Source organism: Gadus morhua, chromosome 6, assembly GCF_902167405.1.
Source record: "Gadus morhua chromosome 6, gadMor3.0, whole genome shotgun sequence".
Classification (NCBI taxonomy): domain Eukaryota; kingdom Metazoa; phylum Chordata; class Actinopteri; order Gadiformes; family Gadidae; genus Gadus; species Gadus morhua.
The window spans coordinates 17,447,790-17,471,468 of record NC_044053.1 but is presented as its reverse complement, the minus strand read 5'-3'; the positions used below and the strand labels follow the sequence as shown (position 1 = coordinate 17,471,468).

The window sequence follows — 23,679 nt, the reverse complement described above, 5'->3', positions numbered from 1 at the left end:
TGCATGTTTTCGTGATAAAATTTAGTGTAATTTCCCCCAGTTTTTAGGGAAATGTGAAGTGTTATGCCTCCTTTATACTTATCTACAATATAAATATGTGTGACTGTGTGTGTGTATGTGTGTGTGTCTCTAGCTTTTTCCTTCCAATGGTCGTGATCTTAATGCTCCACTGAAATGTGATTGATGTTAGTGGTGGTGTCCATGGAGTTCCCGCGGGGTCTCCTAAATCAAATAGGAAGATTCTGTATGGTAAAGGGCTCAGCTTGCACTTCATCTCTATCTCCGCCTTACTGACACATCACGTGGGCACGTTTGTGGCCATCTTCGTCTCCAACTGTCATAGCCGAGAAGTCTGCTAACTTTCCAGAACTTTCTTGAGATAACCCAATTGGACGGCGCTCCACTAACGCCATCCTCAAAACTGCCTAAGATAGACTTTAAGTAGAACACACTAATTCCGTCCCAGAGTGAGAAACTTTTAGGACACCTATTTCGGAAATGGGTTGGCTCCTAACCATGAGCAAGGGCACTTGGTGAATATAATAATCTTCATCTTCGAGGCTGTCAGAAGAGTTTCCAAAAAAGAGGGTGGAAAGGGTTGGGAAGAATAACACCAAAAATAAAATCAATGCAGCTGTTGCTTGAAGTCGATTTTCACTTCCCACCTTGTCTTACTACTCAGACTAACAGAGAGGAAATTTGCTCCTAGACGCACGCAGACAGGATCCCATGGGTCTGCCACCGTGCCTAAATGGGATCACAGTCTTTTTAGACTGTGATATTGTTACCGCAGTAACCATCAAGCCATAGTAATGCTATTTTGTCTGCTTCGGGTGTTGCTGTGTGTTTGTGAAGTTCCAGACACAAACTGTTCAATTACTGTTGGCCCTGCTGAATTTGCCTGATACTAAAATTGGAAGGATTGCTGTTGGTTGTTACTTACTTTGTTTGTCTTAAAAGCTTATTTAGAGTGATTGTTAAAAAATAACGGAGAAAGGAGAAGGACAGAAAGAAAAAACATGCTATTTTGGATATTCACTGGCCTTGTTAAGTTGTGGCAATTTAAAGGGTTGTGGGGGTAGCATACCAAATATTGACAATGGAGGGAAAATAATAGGTCATAAATGTTGTTTTCAAAGAATACAGTCTTCCATTTCTGTGTGGCAAATGATATTTACTAAATGCCTCACACCCTAACATGTACCAGAACTAGCAGCACGTTTTCTCTTAAATGTAGCGATACGACCAATGTCTGTAAAACATGAAAACATGTGTTTTGCCGCTTTTCCACTGCATGGTACCAGCTTGACACGACTCGACTCGACTCAGCTCGCATTTTTTGCGTTTCCACCGCGAAAACATGGTATCTGGTACCTGAAGTGGCTGCTTTTTCTAGTAGGCCTACCGCCTCGCTCTAGGTTCCAAGCGGCTGAGCCGATGCTAAAAGGTGACGTCGGCAGATGGCCGGCCACTGATTGGCCAGAGAGTGTGACGAAGTCACGAGAGCGACATGGCAACCATGCTGGTAACAGCCATAGCAGCGCCGCAGCCAACATATTCCACTTCTTCAACTTCTTCAACATGCCAGCTAATAATAGTAATGTTATCGATGTCCTCCATTGTTGTTATGTGGGTTCTCTCCATGTGTGGGTTGCGTAGGTGTTGTTTGCGTCGCGTACAAAAATACGTCACGGCCCTTTCGCGCAGCCGACCCCGCCCACATCCAGGAGGTACTATTTGCGGTGGAAAACGACCCGTGCTGCTGCCGTGTCGAGTCGAGTCGAGTCGAGTCGAGCTACATGTGCGGTGGAAAAGCGGCATTTGACAAATTGTGGCAACGCTTCAACCAAGACAGACATCGACGTCCGTGTGTGTGTGTGTGTGTGTGTGTGTGTGTGTGTGTGTGTGTGTGTGTGTGTGTGTGTGTGTGTGTGTGTGTGTGTGTGTGTGCATAGTTGTGTTTGTGAGTTCTAGCATGTGTGTGTGTGTGTTTGTGTGTGCATGGTTGTGTGTTTGTGTGCGTGTGTGTGTGCATGCATAGTTGTGTGCCTACGTGGGCGCCCGAGCCTTGCTGGTGACTCATGTGCCACCGGATGGAGGTTCCCTGCGTGCTGACTCGGGGCCTATGTGAGGACACCTGGTCGACTGAGGGAACCACCAGGGCTGCTGACGCCCTTGAATTCGCTGACAGCCGGCCCGGGTGAAAGCACTGAACGCAGAGCATCTGGCCTGCTTCCTGCGCTCAGGAGCACTGGGGCCGGGCACAGGACGTCGCTGGGAAACACGCGTGTGAACATAAGGAGAACAGACAGGTGGCCGGGAGTGGGATGTGCAAGTCACGCTGGTCCATGTTAGCCAGCTGAGAAGGGGAGCGGAGGAGGAAGTGGGGGCGGGGGAGATTATGAATCAAAGGAAGAAAAGTATATGGATGGAAGTTGGAAGGGAAATCAGGGGAATGTTGAGCCAGTCCATTGAAAGAGCTTTGACCTGGTCGACGCAGGACGTTTCATGATGTGTGCGTGTTCACGGAGGGAGTAGGATGTGTGTGGGTGTTGTGTTTGTCTCTCAAAAACGTCTGTTTGGTTTTCTTCACAAATCACGTTACCATCTTAAACACATTTATTTATTTTTGACGGCTACTCTTTCTATTATGGTTTTAGATATGACCCTCATGGACTTTCTCCCACCTATATATCCAGAAATGCAAACTCAGCAGGTGTTTTAACGCACCAGGGTTGAAATGTTTCAACCTTTGTTCTCATTTGATGAAATAAAACAAAATCGACTGCAAGCTCTGGAGTTTGTTTGATCCCAGCCACTGAGGCACATCTTTTAAGGTCAGCTTCCCCTGTTCACTATCCAGAATTTACGTAAATCAGGTGCATCAAATTAACTCATTATCATGGGAGGAACCAATACAGATGTTACAGATAATGTTAACAAAGTCGCAATTGGTCTATATACAGCTTAGGGACATCGAGATTAAAGTAAAGGAAATAAAGCCGGGCAATTGACTGTGACAATTGCATCACATGCACTATGATTGTGTTTGCGAGTCACAACTTAATATTATATTTCCATTATACATTTTTTATATGTTTCAAAAGTATTGCCTTGCAATTTGTTGTACATGAACAAATTACCGTATTCCATCATGTAATGATGTTAATGGTATGCTGAAAGGCAATTTGGTTCTGTGGAGATGTGAAAAATAGTGATGCATGTGGATATAATTTGATGATGTTATTATTTCTAATACTGCCTTAGGGGACACAGCATGTTCATGGCAGTGTGAAATGTGTGTGCTTTGTTTGCTAGATGTTCATTTGGTATAAATGTGGCTTTAGGATAGTGTATATACCATAACTGAAGCAGAACAAATAAGTATAGTATGCTTTCAAAGTTAATGCGTGGGCAGCCTTGCAAGCAGGTCTTGCTGGTTGCTATTTGTCTGGCCCACTCGGGGGCGATCAATGACTTCCTCAACGAGACTCTTATCATGGGTGTGTTTGCTGAAGATCACTGCTGTCTCCGAGGTGAGAACGGAACTACCTCCCCATAAGAAGTTGCACTCTATTTGACGAAGGCTAAAAATCCTGAACCAGGATTTACTTAACAATAAACTACGACCACCGTCCTTTTTTAATCGTAATTTGGTTCTATTCAGGTAGGTTACAGGTTTTTTCTTTAAATCCGAATTTTTTTTTTTTTTTTTTTTACCACATCCTACTTGGATAGTGATTGCATCTTAACAAGACCACGAGAGACGACCAAGGTGACGATTCTATTTCCAAAAGGTTCTCACTGAATTATCCTATATTAGATTCATATCAGATTTCCAGAAAAGTAGCAAACTTGAATCAGACGCAGTCAGACACATTATTTTTGTAGTGATGCACACCAAAACAGATGGGCAGAGCATGAGTGTATTTATCAGGCTTAATGATGTTCTCTCTCGCACAGTGACTGTGTTTGGGCATCTGCACAAGCCCGCAAGGTGCCTCCTTGATCTCCATTTAAAACTCATATTGACATAAGCTGCAGTGACAAGTGTTCAGTCTGTTTGTTGAAGATATTGGCTTAGCAGCAATGTATCTGCTTTTAACAGCATTGAGCGTCAGGAAATTACCCTCGGTGCAGACATAAGTGTAATGGAATGCTTTTTTGCAAACACATGCACAATACACACCCACATACACAGACACACACACACACACACACACTTGAGTACATGTGCAAACTGAACCAGCTCAGCCCAGCTGTGCAGATTTCGCCATCTCTGTGCTGGATTAACACACCATGCAAGGTGAAGCAGCGACTGAATGAGAACCAGGGCTTAGCCAGATTTAACCCAAATCGCCCACTGCTTACTTCCTGTAAAACGGCCTGATGAATGTCTTTTTTTGCCTACAATTCATGAAGCAGACGGTTAAGTGTTGGGATTAATCGGCTTAATTTGTGTTTCATCCATTTAGGAAATGCAGGTCTCATATCAATTACCAGTCATTTTAAAAACAAGTACAAATCGTCAATTTGTTTTAATTTTTATTTTTGACTTCTTATCATTTAAGAAAAAATGGGAATGTTAAAAACATATTTATAAGCGTTATGTTTGTCTATTAATTTGTAATTATTTTCAGCTTTCTCAGCATGAAAACATCAGACAAAGAGTTGTTATTAGTATTCTATAAGAACACACAATGGTTAATTGACAAGTCATTGCACAGATTCAAGTCAGAATTCCACTCATCCTTTTGTCCTCAGTATTATTCATTCTGGCAGTCACGTAGCTAGCGCGCGGGGGGGGGACTTGATTGTCAACTTGGAATTAACTTGTAACCGACTTGCCTTGACTGATTTGTTTCTGTTTTCAGCAGGGCATTACTTCCCTTGGTATAAATGAAGCTCTTTTTAAATCTCTATCTCTTCTCTGCTTTCCTCCTCCTATCAGAGGCATTAATTATGAAGCACTCACTGTGGTAATGACGACGAGTAACGCGCTACATAAACACCAACTGCTTTATATGTGGACACAAGGGACAAAGAAGATGGGCCCAGTGGTGTGAGCTTAGAGGGTCTTTTGATGAGAAGCTATTAGGGTGGTGAAAGAATGGTGGGGTGTTGTTGATTAACAGGGATCAGCTGCCGGTCTGGGCAGGCTCACCAAGGCCCACGTCGCTTATTACTGCACAACTAGTGTGCTAAGCAGCAGCTGTGGCTTGAACATGTGGAGCACATGCTATGTTACCACAGATGAAAGAAAAGTGGAGAGATAAATGAAACAAACTCTTGAGATATACACTGGACTTTTTTTGCAAATCGCTTATGACTTTGCAGTGCTTGGAGTGTGGGTGCCTGTGTGTTTCTTTTTTTAAATAGTCCTGGTGAATGTTTGAACAATAACTAAACTGCAGCGATAGCAGCACCAGCAGACAAAGAGCGGTATTTTGGGTTATTAGAACAGATATGATTCCTTGTTTTCAGCCAGTGGAAAGGGTTTTCAATCGGAAGGGGTTATACCAAACAGTAGATATTTTCCAGCTTATTAAAGTCAATCAGTGTTTTGATATAAACATCAAAATAACATTTAGAGAAAAGATTTGGTGCATCAAAACAACAATAAGACTACTTAGAGAAACAAGACACAAATGACAATTTTCGTTTTTATACTTTTTCTCCATGTCACATTTTAATGGGATTGGTCTTTTCTTACTACGAGACACAATTATATTTTCTTGATTAATTGGTGTGTGTGTGTGTTCGTCCGTTTGTGGGTCTGACAGCCAGCAGAGGGCTGGCGCTCCGCTCAGCCTATTCCCACCAAGCTGTTGGTTACACTCAGTAACCGCGCCGACAAAAGCTTTATTTATCATTATTTTGTTCCACTATTGTTGCATTACAACTTAAACACAGTTGCCTTGTTCTCAATCCTCCCGGTTTGTTTGTCCACATGCCAGTGCGGGGGGGATGACAACAGTCAGTCAGTCCAGGGTTGTACACAGCCTCTTCACTTGCGCTGGTTATACCAAGGAATGACTGCCACAAGCGGGAGTAGATTGTGGTCATGAATTCTGCATATCCAGCTGCCTGGTGATATCTGGTGAAATCTGGATTATCTCACATGCGCGTTAGCCTTTGTCTATTATAAAATTCTAATTGATTATTTTGTGGCAAACAAAAACATCACTGAACTTAAATTGGAACAATCTGACACGGAACCGTATTCTTCAGTCCCCCGTACGTAGGAATCCCTGAGCCCGTCTTCTCAGCTTGGTTGGGAAAATAATTGCATTTTAGTGTAGATTTTACTACCTAAACAGGGAAAAAATGTTTTCAGATGTATTTACATTCGTATGGACACGGTGCAAGAGCTCCTCGACTGTGTCCCGCAAATTCATCACACACATTTGTTTCTCGCTGGTACGATGATGGAACAGGGTTGGATGATGTAAAATCATGTCTCTTTTCGCCAAGGGCTGCTCATTTGCCTATCAAAGGTGGAACGAAACAGACCAAAATGATTAACATTGTTTCCAAATACCATCAATTTTAATCACAAATTGGCATTTGTCACCCGCCCAGTTTCAGTCATTGCCAGACCAAGTGATTCCATGGAGTTGGCCCATAGGACCAAAGGAAAGAGACAAACAGAGAATTCCATTCGATTTCCACACAGGGTGATTGCGAGGCTGCAAACACTTTCTCATTCAATTATGAATCAACAGAATGACAACAGAGAGTTCTTGTTGAGCAGTTCTTGTTTCAGCTTGAAACACATCACTCCCCAACTCCCATCTCCTCCCCAGACCTTCACAGGGGGCTTACCATCTGTCTCTCTCTATCTCTCCCTCTCTGACTCACTCACACACACACACACACACACACACACACACACACACACACACACACACACACACACACACACACACACACACACACACACCAGACACAAACTAATTGTTAATGTACTCGGATGCAACGCCCTTCCTCTTTTGAGAACAATTAGAAAACAGGTTGTCATAGCTTTCAGCGAGGCCCCTGAAACTCTTAATTCTGTATTTTGTTCATCTTGTTTTGTGTATTTCATGTATTGTCTTTATCCTAGCCCATGACCAGGCTGTAGTTCTTCAACCTGAACCAAGCCTCCAGTACGTCACCCCTTTGTATGTCAGAAAGTTATTCGGTCTGTGTCATTAGCTGATGCTTTTGTCTGAGTCTTTGCATGTAGGGTTACCTTTTGATATGAAGGAACACAAAGAAGAAGAATGGACAATTGAAACATACATTGTTCAGTGGCCATGCAAACAGAGAGCATTATTATTCCAGCAAGAAAATGTCCTCCCTTTTGAACATCCGACAATATAATGAAAAACATGAATAATGGCGGAAAGAAAATATGAATTTGATATGATTAAATGGACTAAAATATGGAATGGCAACGGAATACAAAGCTGAAAAGCAAAGGTCAAAAACATAGTTAAGACATACCTTCTTCTTTCTATTGCATGTCATAGTGTGCTATCTTGGTGCTTGTTACAGATAATTATCCCTCCACTCTGCGATGTGCAGAGAATAACCATTTTGAATTCACGTTTGGCTGTAGCCATTGGGATTCTTGTATTTTCTTGAATGGGTGCTGTTCTGAGGCTGTGATGTACATCAGAAGGTATCCTGGCTATGCAGCCATAATAAAAAGCTCAGTGGGTCTCATCATAATAGCAAAGAATGTCAACTGTGTTGCAAAAGACAATACAAAGTATTAATAATAGCGACGTGATGAAATCCCAATTAGTTGATCGTTGGGAATTTCCATTATCGTAATTAATGTGAACTGCAAGAATTGTGAATATCCTCACGCGTGACTTGAAGAATCGGTCAAGCTCGCAATCTTATATTGATTTCCTGAATGATTTTGAATTTGCTACAAGCAGGAGTCTGCATCTTTCAGCAATCACTTCAATCTCTCTTTAAAAGAAAAAACAATATTTTATGAAATAGAAGATACTTAGTTAGCTAGTTAAGACAGTAATAATATATATATATATATATATATATTCATAATGTATATTATAAATAATTTCCCTCTGGGATTATTAAAGTATCTATCTATCTATCTATCTATCTATCTATCTATCTATCTATCTATCTATCTATCTATCTATCTATCTATCTATCTATCTATCTATCTATCTATCTATCTCATGGTGTCAGCAATCAATCAGCAAGTGGGCAACAACTGTTATGTAACCTTCATTAAATCGTTTGGCTCGCCCGGGACACATAATACGCTGACATATAAAATATATCCGCAAAAATATCAACAGTTATGTGATGAAACGTCTAGTTCCCAGGCTAAAGCAATATGGTAAAAGTTCAAATTTTCTGAAATAAAATGTGTTATCTTTGTTTTTGTTTTTTACACGTCAATGGGCTTTGTCCAGAGTCAGTTAGGGTATACAACCAACACACACACACACACGCACACGCACACGCACACACACACAAACTATGTATCTAACAATCTATGCTATTTGTATTAGGGGTGAGGCGAAAATGTGAATCACGATTTTCCGCTTTCGTTACACTATGTTGTGATTTGTTCAGCAACCTTCATATTAAAAACAATGGCAGACTCCAGCGGATCACTAGAATCCGTACTCCAACTTTATACCCGGAGAATAAACCACAGAAATGATGAAAACGCCAAAATACATATTGCAATATTTATACAATTGCAATTTTTACAGAATCAAAATATCATAATATGTTGTCATATTGTATCATGGTGTCTCTGCCGATTCCTTACCATTCATTATATACAGGTATATCTTCATTGCATAGCACCTCAGTGTACAAAGAGGGACTACATGTACACCAACCATCAGAGCTGGTGGATCACAAAGCCCATCAAAGCACATTATTCCATGTTTTCATATTTGGCAATAGGCAGCTTGGTTTTCCATGACCAATGTAGGATAGGAACTGTTAATCTCAGTTTCACAATATTGCATTACCTCTAATATTATTCCCACACCAAATTAGCTGTTTAAAGTGTAAGCAGGCCTGATGAGATAAAGATCTCTTTAAAGGGTTGAGGAACATACATAATTTGCTCAATCTTTTTATGAATGTTATTTACAATTCATTGTTTCATCTTTCATTGTGAGGGTTGAACATTTATAATAAAATAGATTGCTAAAGGATCGATCACTCTGGAGATTTTGTTGCTTGGCTGATTGATTCATTAGTTGATTTGTTTACCTTGCTCTGTGTTTGATTAATAGTTCTCTTGATTGGACACTGCCGTTCTTTAAATCAAATCAATCAGTAAACTTATTTTTTCACCCTCCCTCTACCAGTGTAATAATAACCATCTTATAAGTGTTTCGCTAGGGCTAACTTTTCCATTGTGGTGAGTGTCGTTTGTCTAGTCTCACTGTGGCATGTAGCTTTTAGAAAATAGACCTCAGTCTTCCTTATAATCTAACAAATTCAATCTTAATTGGCTTAACACCATGACCAACATTCCGAAACATCCATTAACAACATCAACATTTGCCTCAAACAATGTTAGGCTTAAAGCCCATGCAAATAGTTGTGAAATAATGTTCTTGTTGTTCTTTTAATTGTTTGTTACTTTGACCATTCTGTTTTATATTCTGGAAAGGATGTTAGTGAATGATTCAGAGCATGATGCATCTTAAATGGCATCACTTTTGGTCTTGTGTCTTCATTGTTTCTGTAATTTACAATCGGCAAAATGTCTCAGCGTTGGCCGACTAACTCCTTTCAATTAGGATATTGATCCTGCGCACCTCCTCTTTGCAACGGAATTAGTTTAAGATATAAAACCATTTAATTTAACATTAAAACCGATAGGCCTATTTTCGTTTTTAAATAAATATTTGGAAACAAAAATTCATTTTTCCAGCAGTGCGCCTCTCTGGCATGGAGCGGGTCTGCAGGATCGCACTCTGCACAACCCAGTCGGTAAAAAAGTCACCGTGACGCACGACTCCTAAATCAACGCTTTCCAAGCATCGGTGGTGATGGCAACTTTCTCCGCTAAGGACAGGATCTCACGGAGGGAGGCTGCTGCTTCGCTGTACATTTTCTCGCTCCGCACATCGTCATAATTTGGTGACATGGCACTGTGTAATCCGGCTCGAAAAATGCGATCAGATCGCGGAAGACTGCTCTGCCCCGTAGGTCGCCGGATCCACCCCCCCTCTGCGTTCCAGGGACCTCCCACTTCATAAATGAAGCATGGTGATACCACTTTGTACAGCTGACAACGGCTAACAATAAATAATATTATTTTGGAGAATCAATTTTCCTCCTGCATGAGATGTGCGTAACTAAATAGAGCCGCAGGCCTACGCTACTGTGTGTTATATTTTATAATAACAACATACGTATTTATCATAATGGTGCTACTTCGGAAGACAAATATTTTCTGTGGTGGTACGCGGTTTGAGAACCACTGGCCTTGGTGTTAGAGAATTATTTCCTGTTTTTTTATTTACTGTGCCAACAATGGTGTTTACAATTGCATCCTCTTTCAGATGAAATAGTGTGATAAAAATGGGATAAAAATAATTTGACCCATTGCTGTATATCTCAATTGCATGAACTTCAACGGCTGGGTGAGCAGCGGGGGAAGCAGGACTCAGAAGCACTCAGGAGGCAGAAATCAGTGTAGAAAGAATGGCTTTACTAGCGGATAGGTCGGTGGGAAATCAGTTGTAGATCAGGCAAACAATCCAGCAGGGATAATACCAAGGAGTAGTTGGTCGGTACACTGGTAGTCAGTTGTAGATCAGGCAAACAATCCGCCAGGGAGAAGGCAAAGACGTAGTCGGGGGTAAACGGGCAGACATCAGTGCTGAGACGCTTCATACAAAGAACAAAGACGAAGTGGCACAGAGGAAGGTTAACACGCTGACTAAATACACTAGGAGGGGGAAGTTAATGAGGGACAGGTGAAAGCAATTAAAGTGAGTGATTGACAATCAGAGACACAGAAACATAAGGACAGGGAGTGAAACAATCAACAAAGTGGGCGAGATGTGACGAAAACATTGGTTGGTTGAAGAAGTCCTGTGAGTATTAGTGCACTGTTTATGTATTCACAACCATTACATGTATGTCGCCACAACCAGCTACCCTCTCTGCGCCCACCCTTGTCTCCATCCCAACCCCCCACAATGCCCTGCCACTCTTTCTGCTCCTACTGTGAATCTCCTCGTCCTCCTTCTGTTCCAGTAGGGGTCAGTAATTCAGCAGGCTTCCCCTTAATTAAAGTAGCTCACATAAAGCCATCTATCAGTATGGATCTTCCTCCACAATATCTCCATAATGCATGATGTAGCTACCTTCTCCACCTCCTCCTTCTCCTCCTCTTCCTTGTTCCACTGTGCCAAGCATTTGTTCATGATTCTCGTGATCTGTTTTGGTTTTTGTACCTCCTCTCAATATTTAAATGACTTTAAAGAACAAAGTGTAGATTTATTCATATATGATGTAGAGGGGCGGTAACATTTTAACATCCTTTTTTCTTTCACCCAAAACTGATCTGCATTCAATCGATTTGGAACTTCTCTTGCCGATATAAATCGGCCTCATTCGCACCCCTCCCAATCCCTCCTCAATCTGGATCTTTCCCTCTCCTCATCCCCAGCCCATTTCACCCCATGGTATTGGTTATTTCCATATGCGATGTCCTTGGATGGTGGAACACTGCAGTCTGAGGCATGGGCGTCGTTCGTCAAGCTATGAGTCATAAGCAGTCGTGTTTTAATAGAAGGTTGATTGTGCTATACACGGCAGATGTCTGCCTCAGATTGGGTGGCTATTCTCTCTATAATCACGGCGTACACAATTAGAGATACTATGTAAGGGAGATAATTGCATTTTTGATCTTGTTAGCTTTTCCCACTGTTTTCTTATACACTTTTCAACAGAAGTTGAAGGATGTATTTGTTAACGTTTATCCAGATGTGTCCTGTTTCTTTCACATTTAGGTTGCATCTGATCACATCATGACATGTTTTCGATCCCACAATCTGCTCAGTGGCTTTAGGATCAAAATGACTCTTAATTAAAATGAATAATTAAGAAACACATAAGGAATACTGAACAGATCAAAATTCTTGGAAAGAAAAATCTGAACAACTGAACTGGGGCCGAGACGTGCTTAACAGACTGCTTTCCAAAACGCTTGGCATATTTGAAAAACAAAATTGCATGAACAGAAAACACAAATATAAAAGTTGCAACTCAACTACCAAAGCCACAACACAATTCCCTAACCCCACCGACTATTATTGCGTGCAGACTATTATATACTCATACAGTAAGTGGATAGCGTAAGCCTCATTAAAATATAATTAATCTTTATAACATCACATCAATGGTGCCAGGCTAATCAACGTCATACAAGAAGTTGATGTTTTTGCTACATGAACTACAGAACGTCATTTCAGAATGCAAGTTAAATCCACAAAAAGTCAAAGCCCTTCATTGTAATCTGTAATGAAACTCTGCAAACGGAAAAACATTTCACTCTTTCACATGTGTAGGCAAAGCTAAGCAATTAACACTCTATACAGTTTCCACCATTTCATGTCAACGTCGATTAACGCTAACTTGTCTTGCTGCAGATTACTTGAGAACTGATTTTGCAGTTCTTTTGACGCTTTTGCATTAATGTTGTGACTTTTTCAGTTGAGTTGTGGCTTTTGCATTTGTGTTTTCCATTAATGCCCTTGTGCTTTTCGAATTTGCATGGCGTTTTGGATCTGCTGCTCGTTCATACATACACTTGCCCATGGTTGCGTCCCTGTGTCTCGACGGTGATTTGGAGAGCGCGACATCTGCCGCGTGTACACACAAAATAAAAACAGCAAAACATCAAGTCATTAGCGATGAACACCATCCAGTCCATTCTCTAAATATGATTAAAGCATTGACAAATAGGCCATTACCCTGGCACGCAAGGAGAGCTGTGTAAAACAAAGACAATAGGGAGTGAGAGAAAGTATTTTGTTGTGTATCTGGGTGGGTTTGAATAGATTCTGTGAGTGGTAATGTATTTCAACAGCTCATTCGAGACTTTGAATCAATGAAGAGGATGAGGGCTAGTGTTAGTATGGGCAGGGGAGTGATTTTAGCACACAAGAAATAGAGAGAGAGGGGGAGAGAGAGTGAGTAAGATCGAGAGAGCAGAGAGTTGGGAGAGTGTTTGTGTTTGTGGATGGGAGGGTTGGGGGGGGGGGGGCATATACTGTGTTAGGGGACCAATCTGCTGAGAAAAAAAAGTGACAGCAGTAAAAGAGAAGAAGTGTATGCCTCTCCAGGGAGGATCTCCAGACATTAATCTCCCACACTCTGGAACGTACACAACCTGGATGCTGAGAAAAACAGCCTGTCCCCATGGATGGAGAGAGCGAGCGAGTGAAGAGAGGGACTAGGGAAGGATTTGAAGGAAAAAAACATGCATATATTGTGCCGCAAGAGAAAGCGAAGGACTGTTGCATTTGGGAATTAAGAGGCAGAAGCAGAGGGAAATAGAAGAAAGGAAAATGTGGAATTTAGATTTGATGGATTTGTGTGTGCTGGTAGATTTACAATTTGCATAAGCATGTTAAAGCCATCAAACATTGACCATCAAGTCATTTATATGTACGGTCAACCACTGTATTTGTGTTTTTTAAATTATATTTATCCAAACCATTTCCTTATTTGGAAGGTCTTTTTTCTTCTTATAATAATGTCGAAAAGGGTCATTCACATTGACTTCTAAACATCTGCACTATGAACTGCGCTATGGAGTTTTGCAACGTGGAAATTCTCCCTGAATAAAGTGTATTTGTTCCAGTTGAAAGCGATGGGTTCAACAAAGGGATAAAGACAATAGACATTGAGGAGTTCCAGGAAACGTCCGACAGAACATCCATTGGTCTTTTCAAAATGGTGACCGTAGCCAATGAGCTTACCGAAATGGAGTGATGTCCCCAGACAAAGGTAGAGCCAGGACGGACGGAGCCCAGGAAGGATGGAAACGGGGAAGAGACATAGTGGACGGAGAGGGAAATGAGGCGGGAAGGGCAGATGCGGGCGGAAAAGGAATTTCTAAAGCTTAGGGGCGTGGAGGGTCATTTGGCGGGGCTGGAGTTTAAAGATATATTAATCTGGTGCGTTTGATAGCAGCGCTCGGTTAAACCCCACCCACTGCTATGGAAGGGCATATAATCGAGGTAAGATGTAGAGAGAGAGGGTTTTTGTAGTCTAACATTGATGGACAAAGACCGGAGGACAGACCACGTTCATTTGCTCTGTACAATATAGAACTTTATTAAACATGGCCTTTCACTCAAGGTAAAAATAATAAAAATAACTGTGTGTTTCTGTGTGTGTGTGTTTGGTTGTCTGTGTGTTTGGTTGTCTGTTTGAGTGTGTGTGTGTGTGTGTGTGTGTGTGTGTGTGTGTGTGTGTGTGTGTGTGTGTGTGTGTGTGTGTGTGTGTGTGTGTGTGTGTGTGTGTGTGTGTGTGTGTGTGTGTGTGTTATGTGAGGAAAATCAGCATGTAGAGGAGAGTTTTCTATGACAACAGCCTGAGGCTAGGAAACATTCATATTGTTTTGAGGAACAACGTTTTTGCCTTTCCCAACCCTTCAAGTTCGTCTTTTCCTCCTCTCATTCCCCCAACCTGTTGCAATGGAAGTTATGTACCTCCATGTTGATCTAAACATGTGAAGGCTTGAGGACACAAAAGGAACATTTCTATCTGGCCGGAAGCACAGGATTTAACTGAATATCTTTCTGTCATATGCTGATGGCTCGAGCCCCCATCCCTGTCTCACCTACACACACAAACACATCCACACGCACATGCATGCCAGTACATTTTCAGAAAAACAAAACATCCCTTTTTGTTTCATTATTCTTTTTTCTGGCATATTTTATACACACTAAACTACGGTCACAGTACTATTTACAGGGGCGCACATAACTGGTACGCAAGTACGCATGCGCGGCCATAACCGGGGATGCGTAACGTCACTTGTGCGTAACTAAAGCGCTTTTGCGTAACTTACGGGAGAACGAAAAAAACGAAACAACAAAATACATTGAGCAGCTACTTGTGCGTTCGCCACTTGCAAGAAAAGGCAAATGGAGCCGGAGCAGAAGAAAATGTTTTTTTTTCGAAAAAGTGGCGCCAAGATGTGCCGTGGCTCGAAACGAATGATAAGCTCAATGAAACGTGCGCTCATGTGCGCTGTGTGCGCTGTCCACCGCGCACACACTGGAGAAGTGCGCAAATTCAGCTGATCGCAACGTTCCTTTTGTCAGATAATCAAACGCTCCGTGGTCGAGCTGCGGCAGTTTGATAAAAAAAAAAGGTGACGCAAAAAACCTCTGTGAAACTGATACGTGTGGAGCTATGTCTGGGGTGCGTACAAAACCATCTCCTGGTACTCAACTGAGTAACTCTATAAAGAAGTTATGTGCACCCCTGACTATTGAGACCTTTTTGGTATTCTCTTAAAAACAAGGGGAAAATACACTGAAGTAGTGGGCATCTTGTTGTTGTAGTTAACTATTAACTAGGGTGAACCTGGACACGCTGCGATTCTGGTGTTTAAGATAAACATGTTTGGGGCAGACTCATAAGTGCCTACTGACTGCTTCTATATTTTTAATCAGCTCCAAAGTCATTTTATCTCTTGATTTTGGCTTCTCCAATAGCTACAATAAATATGAAAGCTACATACTAACCCAAAAGCCAATGGGGTTCACATGCAGCTCCACTCTCTGTGATACTGCACATAAGGGGAGCTCATTTTGGTCCGCGGTCATTGTAGGCTGCCGTACAATGAAGTTATGCCCCTGTACCTGTGTGTGTGTGTGTGTGTGTGTGTGTGTGTGTGTGTGTGTGTGTGTGTGTGTGTGTGTGTGTGTGTGTGTGTGTGTGTGTGTGTGTTGGCGAAATAGAGATGGAACGAGCGAGATGAGAGTGGATTTGCTTGAAGAAGCTGAGATAGAGGGCGGACTTTGTCACACCTGGTTGCAGTTGAAGTGCTTGCAGTCCATTTATTTTGACAGCTGGACAAGGTAGAGAACGGTCAAAAACATGCTCCAACGACCACACACAAATTGACATATTAACTCTCTTTCGCTATCGCTCTCACTCTTTCCCCCGTCTTTCCATCTTTTTTTTGTTAATCTTCCACACCCGTGCTTACACACACACACACACACACACACACACACACACACACACACACACACACACACACACACACACACACACACACACACACACACACACACACACACACACAACCAAAAAAAATGCACCAAAGCCTGAACAACACACCAACACCCAAACCGACCCATCATTAAAAGGTGTTTACATGCTCAACTTATTTCGGCTCCACTGTGGTTGACCTCTGAGCGCTGCAAGGTCACTACAGGCACCCACAGCTGCTTCAAGTGCCGTGCTCCACTAGGTTAGCGTTGGCCTCAAACCCTTTGCTTTCCTCACTGTACTTCACAGGGATGCAACACAGTGCTAGGCTAACGCATCCGAGCCTTTAAGTCATTAGCAGAGAGTTCTAATGAGACTGGTGCTTAGGGGGCACCCTGCCGATGTACAAATGGGTGATGTAGGAAGTGGATGAGGGTGCTAATTCTCGAAAGTGCCCTAATAAGTACTGGATTAGCAAAGCCTTCCATTTGCTTAAGCCTTGAAAAGGCCAGGCTAATGGTCATAGCTACATTACTGCATATGCAGTAAAGCGCTGATTAGCATGACCACTGGGTATTAATATGGAATGGAGATGTGAGTTATGTTGGGGTCATTCAACTTTGCTATTCTAAATATTAGAAGATTAAACCACAGATGGACATACCCGCACAAACACACACATGCAGACACATATACACACACAGACACACAAATACAAACACATACCGACACACACCCCCACACAAACACACACACACACACACACACACACACATGCACACACAAACATTATTGAATTGGTGCATGCACAGGTTTAATAATGCTGCATAGTTGAGACTTCAACTATGATGACTATAGTAAGAAATGAACCTCATGGATGCTTCAAGTTATTAATCATCTTCATCAATTCACAAAGACTCGCTTGGCTTTAATAACTCTTCCCTTTTATTAAAATATGAAGAATGAATAACCGCTGTGTATTGTTCAACAAGAACAACATAATGTTGCCTCATTTATGATCATAATTCTATCAATTGCCTTTATTGTTCAGTGTGATCATTTTGGTCTAAGCTAATTATTTTGTGGAACATTCAACATTTATTTCCCAAATGTTGAATATTGTTATTTTAGAATATGATATCGAACAAAAACATAACTACTTTTATTTGCAAAAGACAGTTTTAAACAAAGCAACATAACAGGGAAAATATTAAGTTGTTATTGTGATTATTTGCATTTGCATTCGCATTATGGAGAAGTAGAGTAATATGTACGTGCTACTAATTTGCTGACAAGTTCCTCACCCAAGAATGCTTGCGTGCCTTTCCTTAGTCTCCTAGGGGCACACGCAAGGTGGTCACGAACACAACCATGTCTCCAACATACTCTCTGTGCTCAGCACCAATTGCCCGTCTCATTCAGTCAGTTCTCCTTACTCCATATTGTCGTGTCTGTGGGTTAGTCTTAGCTATGTTCTGCACAGGCTGATTCTGCACGCTTGGCTTCACAATTATGTTTCATACTGAACAAGTTCAGTAACCTCTGTGCGTGTGTGTTCACATGCATTGTGTTCTTAGTTTTACTAAGTTGCCTTATGTTATGTATACTTTTTTATCTCAGTCAGGGGCAGTCACTCCCACTCGCTACTAAATCTAATTATATTTACTTAATACCATATACAGACCAACTGCCAATGAGAGAGAGAGGGAGAGACCAGAGAGAGAGAGACACCAGAGAGAGAGAGAGAGAGAGAGACCAGAGAGGATGGGGGCGTCCAGGGACAAGGGGAACAGCGGGACAGAATCAGGGGGATATTGAGGAGATGGGATGTTAAACAACAGCATGATACAAAGGACACGGCACAGCAGTCAGTGTTGCTGTCAGGCAGATGAAAATAGTGACAAAACCTAAATACTGCAAGACCGTATCTCTGATTTGACAACAGTTGGAAGGTAGACGTGCAAACGACTACCAGAAGAAATGTGTTGGTTTGGACAAGCAGGGTGTTAACAGAGGAAGGGTTTCAAAGGGCAGGAGGGGGGATGTGTTTCTACAAGCCCGAGCTTGCTTGGGCCGACCTTGGGGTCGATCGAAAAAAAGAGGGCAGGTAAAGGCAGAAACAATTGGCCAAATGTACTTTTTTTTAGTCAGAGTTTTCCTTTTATTGATTTGTTTCAAACTTTATTGATTTTTTGGAGGCTACACTGCCCGTACGTTGGAGACCTGGGTTTTTACACCACAGAGCTACAATATGTCTGTTCACTGTGGAATCAGACTCTGAGATACTCAGAAATATGCCCTGAACCCAGGGGTGCAGGGCAGACAAGGTCTGTTCATCCTGAAAGATGACATGTCAATGTCATTGAGGAGTTGGTGCCAAACACCATGTCAACCATGTCAGTCATAATTGTGTGTCAACGTGGCTATCCCCAAAAAAATTATATAAAAATTGTGTGTGATTCTGCGGTCAAATGTTTTCATTTGTTTGAGTTCATCCTTTTGTCCACATTTTCACCCTTAGGCAAACATTATAGACTGCTCAAACATAAACTAGTTCCAAAGCTGCAATTACAACTGCGCATCCAACTACATGCTACATAAAGAAATGCAATTATGTGCATCACTGATTGAGATTGGCTGTCCAGATAAACAATACAACGAAGGCCTTTCAGCTCTCATTCAAGACTAACATTTTCTTCTGTTTGTCCTCCCTCCCTCCCTTCCTTCATCACTCACTCTTTCCTTTCCTCTCCATCCTCTTCCCTTGTTCCCTCCCTCCCTTACTTCTTCTTCTTCCTCCTGCTCCCTGCTATCTCTCTTCCTTCATCCCCCCATCTCTCTCTCTCTCTCTCTCTCTCTCTCTCTCTCTCTCTCTCTCTCCCTGCCTCCGTCTCTCCTTCCCCCATCTCACTTCCTCCCTCCCCCTGCCTCCCCTCCCTCCCCCCCTCCCCCAGCCTGTGAGCTGATGAACCGGGGCATCCTGGCGCTGGTCAGCTCCATCGGCTGCATGTCGGCGGGCAGCCTCCAGACCCTGGCCGACGCCATGCACATCCCCCACCTCTTCATCCAGAAGTCCCCGGCGGGCTCGCCCCGCTCCGCCTGCCCCCCCACCGGCCGCGTGCCCGGCACCGACGACTACACGCTGATGGTACGGCCTCAGGTCTACCTCAACGAGGTCATCATGCAGGTGGTGTCCGAGTACGGCTGGCAGAAGTTTGTCCTCTTCTACGACTCCAACTTTGGTGAGGATAATGGTTTCACAGCCTACATCTTGATTTTTCTTATTTCGGTTATTTATAATTGTATTATGTATACATTTTATTTTGGGATATATAAATGTATATATTGTATATTCAGTATATATTTTGTTTTGTATTATTAGTACTTATGACTGTGTATGCATGTTCCCATATGGGGGGGGGGGGGGTCAATATCAGCGTGTCATGTAACGCCGGATACAACTAACTCCACTCCGCTCATTCACTCAGTTGGTTTCATTGAAGCCTGAATGGATTAAAGGTCAACCTCTAACAATTCAACACATTCGTAACCAATACATTTCTCAACTGTTTACCTTCTTTCAAAACATTGAACACATTCAAAACACACTACACATTTATATGCGTTTTTTTTGGGAGCTCATGCTTTCAAAGTGGAGCAATTCATATACATGCTCAGGACGAAGAGTTGCTCCTCTCTCTCTCTCTCTCTCTCTCTCTCTCTCTCTCTCTCTCTCTCTCTCTCTCTCTCTCTCTCTCCCTCTCTTTTCTTCTCCTTTTTCTTCGTTATCTCTTGTTGTTTATCGCTCTCTGTACTTCCTAATATCTATCGCTGGCTGTTGTGCGTTCTACCTCCGCTCAACAACACAGCACTGGAGGATGGATGGAAGTAGTTTGACACAACTGGTGCCAGAGTGACAGTGACTGAAAAAAAGGTTCAAATTGTACTCTGAAAGGCCAGGAATGTCTCATTGTGAGTAGACACTGTTGCTGTTGAATATCTGTAGTTAGACACTGTTGTTGTTGAATCTTTTTCTTTAGGCATTGTTGCTGTTGAATATCTGTAGTTAGACAGTGTTGTTGTTGAATCTTCGTCTTGAGGCACTGTTGCTGTTGAATCTTTGACTTTTGCTCATGCGTCTTTGATACGCAAAAGCTCGATCTACTGCAGCCTAAAGACAGGGAAACTGCAGTAGGAGGAGATGTTAGTAAAGGCGTTGTCTGTGTGAAGGATGGCACTGCATGAGCTCAGTGGTGTGAGACGGCTGGATGTGCATGTGACCTGAAAGTACAGAGAGTTTCGCAGCATGCCGGGACATTAGATGGCTAATAGATACCCGTGCAGTTAGGTGGTCTGTCACTGTATGGATAACGTGCCCCGCGCACGCTTGCATTCTCACACACACAAACACACACACACACACACGCACATACACGCACGCACACGCACGCACGCACGCACGCACGCACGCACGCACGCACGCACGCACACACACACACACACACACACACACACACACACACACACACACACACACACACAGGCATTTACACATGCAAAGATGCACACGCACGGATGTGTGTCCGTGCAGGCAACCACACACACAAACACACAGAGACAAACACACACACACAGATACACACATACACATACACACAGACCGCCACAACCATGGACAAAAATGCTCACACATAGACACACAAAAACACACACACACACACAAACACACAGGCATATGCACAGATGCACACGCACAGACGTGTGTCCATGCTGGCAACCACACACAGACCTACAAACACAAACACACAGAGACAAACACACACACACAAATACACACAAACATACACTGATACACATAGACCGGCACAGACATGGACAAAAATGCTCACACTTAGACACACAGAAACATACACAGACTCACAATGTGAGTCTGTGTATGTTTATACATACACCCATACACACACACACACACACATAAAAAACACATAAAAATACATTGGGAAGGGTCATGAACATAACACATGAATAAAACAACGGATCTAGCCACCTAGCCAACGCTTAAATTAAAGCGCCAGCCAATCCAGCAATTTTACAAACACAGAATGTATTTTTGCAAGAGGTAAACAATAGTAGATGGTTACTGTGCAGAGCCAGTTATCTAGATTCTCTGTCTTTGTTTCTCTTTCGCTCTCTCTCTCTCTCTCTGTCTATTTCTCTCTTTCTATCTCTTTCTCTCTTCCGCTCTCCCTCTGTCGCCTTCTCTCTCTTGTTGTCCCTCTCCCCCACTGTCTCTCTCTCTTTCTCATCATCTTCTCCCTCTCCAGCCCATTAACTCTAACACCAGATTAGTAATGTCCCGTGTCCCTTTTATAAAGTGCTACTCTGTCTTTTCACTCTCACAGCGCTTCTCCGTAAGCTAGCGCGCGGCTATGTGGCTGTATGCAGACATTGATGTATGCATAGCTTCTGTGGGTGTCTGCGTATTGCATTTGCTGTGCATTTATGTTTTTGTGAGTGTGTGTGTGTGTGTGTGTGTTTGGGTGTGTGTGTTTGCAGCTTGCAGGGGAAAGCGATGATGTAACTAATATGTCGTAATGTGTGAGCAAAGCAGGAGGACATAATAATCTTTACTCATAATATCACCATTTGTTTGAAAGTATAAACGCACGTATGCAAACTTGTACGTTTTGTATGTATTTGTTTTCTACCCAGAATGCATTGCAGCCTGTATCTTGTGGCATCAGCCTTCCTCCCGATGGAATGAGAGGCACTGACGACACTATTAGAGAAGCTCAGTAAAGAGGTTACGTAGTTAACACATGAGGAAACATGCACCTATAGATTTAGCAACCAAGAGTCCCAGTCGCATTATGCAGTCTGGTTCCTGAAGTTGCTTTGAAACTGCCTTCGTTTCTCAGCCAATTTCAGCTCAAACGGAACACATTACAATTGAGGGCAGTTGTCTTTTTATGGTGTTTCTGGGACACCCAAATGTCCCCACCTGTGTGCAAGGTGAGCTCTTTAGAGAACGGCTGGGTGAGTGTGTGTCTACTCTGAGTGGACCACGATGACATCATCCTGATCCCCATTTCAGCACGAATGGATTGTTGGGGACAAGCACAAGTGCGAATCTCTCTCTCTCTCTCTCTCTCTCTCTCTCTCTCTCTCTCTCTCTCTCTCTCTCTCTCTCTCTCTCTCTCTCTGGGTGTACTCACACTAGGCCATCTGGCCGTGGCCGTTTTCACACCTAACCGTACTCAAATCTGCCAGTGTGAGTGTGGCCAGTCTGGCCAGGCCAGGCCAATTTGGCCACTTGGGAGAGGTGTGCTGCTACGGTACGGGCCGCTACGGTACAGATGCTAATGAGCCGGCACACGCACGGCTACGCAACCTGAGCTGGATGACGTATAGTCCATGCGACGACCACGGACATAATAAAGGCGACGAGCCTTCTTCCCATTAAACGGTAAACATATATCCAAATAAGCAACAGACTCAGCAAAGTGCGAACTGTGTTCTCTGTGTTGTTGTCCATTGTTGTTAAAACTCTGACTGGCGGCAGACTTTATTATGGTCCATGCAGCGGACGCTTGGTGATGACGTGTTACTTACGACGTGATGACGTATGTACAAGAGCCTACCGTGGCCAGCCCACAGTTGCGACGGCCAACGGCCACGGCCAGTCGGGCCAGATGGCCTAGTGTGAGTGCAGGCCAGAGAACAATGGGGCCATTTGAGCACGGTTAGGTGTGAAAACGGCCGACGGCCACGGCAAGATGGCCTAGTGTGAGGGCTCTCTCTCTCTCTCTCTCTCTCTCTCTCTCTCTCTCTCTCTCTCTCTCTTCCTTTCTCTCTCTCGCAATCCTTCTCGCTCCATCACTCTCTCACTTTCTCTCAATCCCTCTCGCTCTCTTTCTCTTTCTCTCTCTCTTGCTCCCAGTTACTCTTTCTCTCTCTCATGCTCCCAGTTACTCTCTCTCTCTCTCTTTCTCTCTCTCTCTCTCTCTCTCTCTCTCTCTCTCTCTCTCTCTCTCTCTCTCTCTCTCTCTCTCTCTCTCTCTCTCTCTCTCTCTCATTCTCATACTTACGCGCTCTCGCTCTCTCTCAAATTCAAATTTCGAATTCAAAAAAGCTTTTTTGGCATGAGAAATATACATTTGCATGCCAAAGCAGGTGAACAATAAAATTAACAGCATTTTAAAATAAAATGTAAAAAGGTGAGGTATATAGTATAATATATAATATAATAAGTATAAACCGTTAAATACAAAATATCTATAAATATCAAATGTTATACTATAAAAGTACTATAAAAAGTAAAATGTGCATTATTATAAAAATTACAAAAATGACAGTATCTCCTATAAACAGATAAATGAAAGATACACTGTAAATTCATATTTACATTATGGAGGATGTGTGCAATAG

At 42.7% G+C, this 23,679-nt stretch overlaps 1 protein-coding gene across 2 annotated transcripts in view; it reads left to right on the top strand.

The window, feature by feature from the left end:
- Window positions 1-23,679, top strand: part of grid2 (glutamate receptor, ionotropic, delta 2) — a 376,215-nt gene that overhangs the window by 213,936 nt on the left and 138,600 nt on the right. For both annotated transcript variants that reach the window (XM_030358523.1, XM_030358524.1), the window contains exon 3: window positions 19,206-19,493. In XM_030358523.1, coding sequence (XP_030214383.1) covers window positions 19,206-19,493 — 288 coding nt within the window. The remainder of the gene's footprint in view (window positions 1-19,205; window positions 19,494-23,679) is intronic.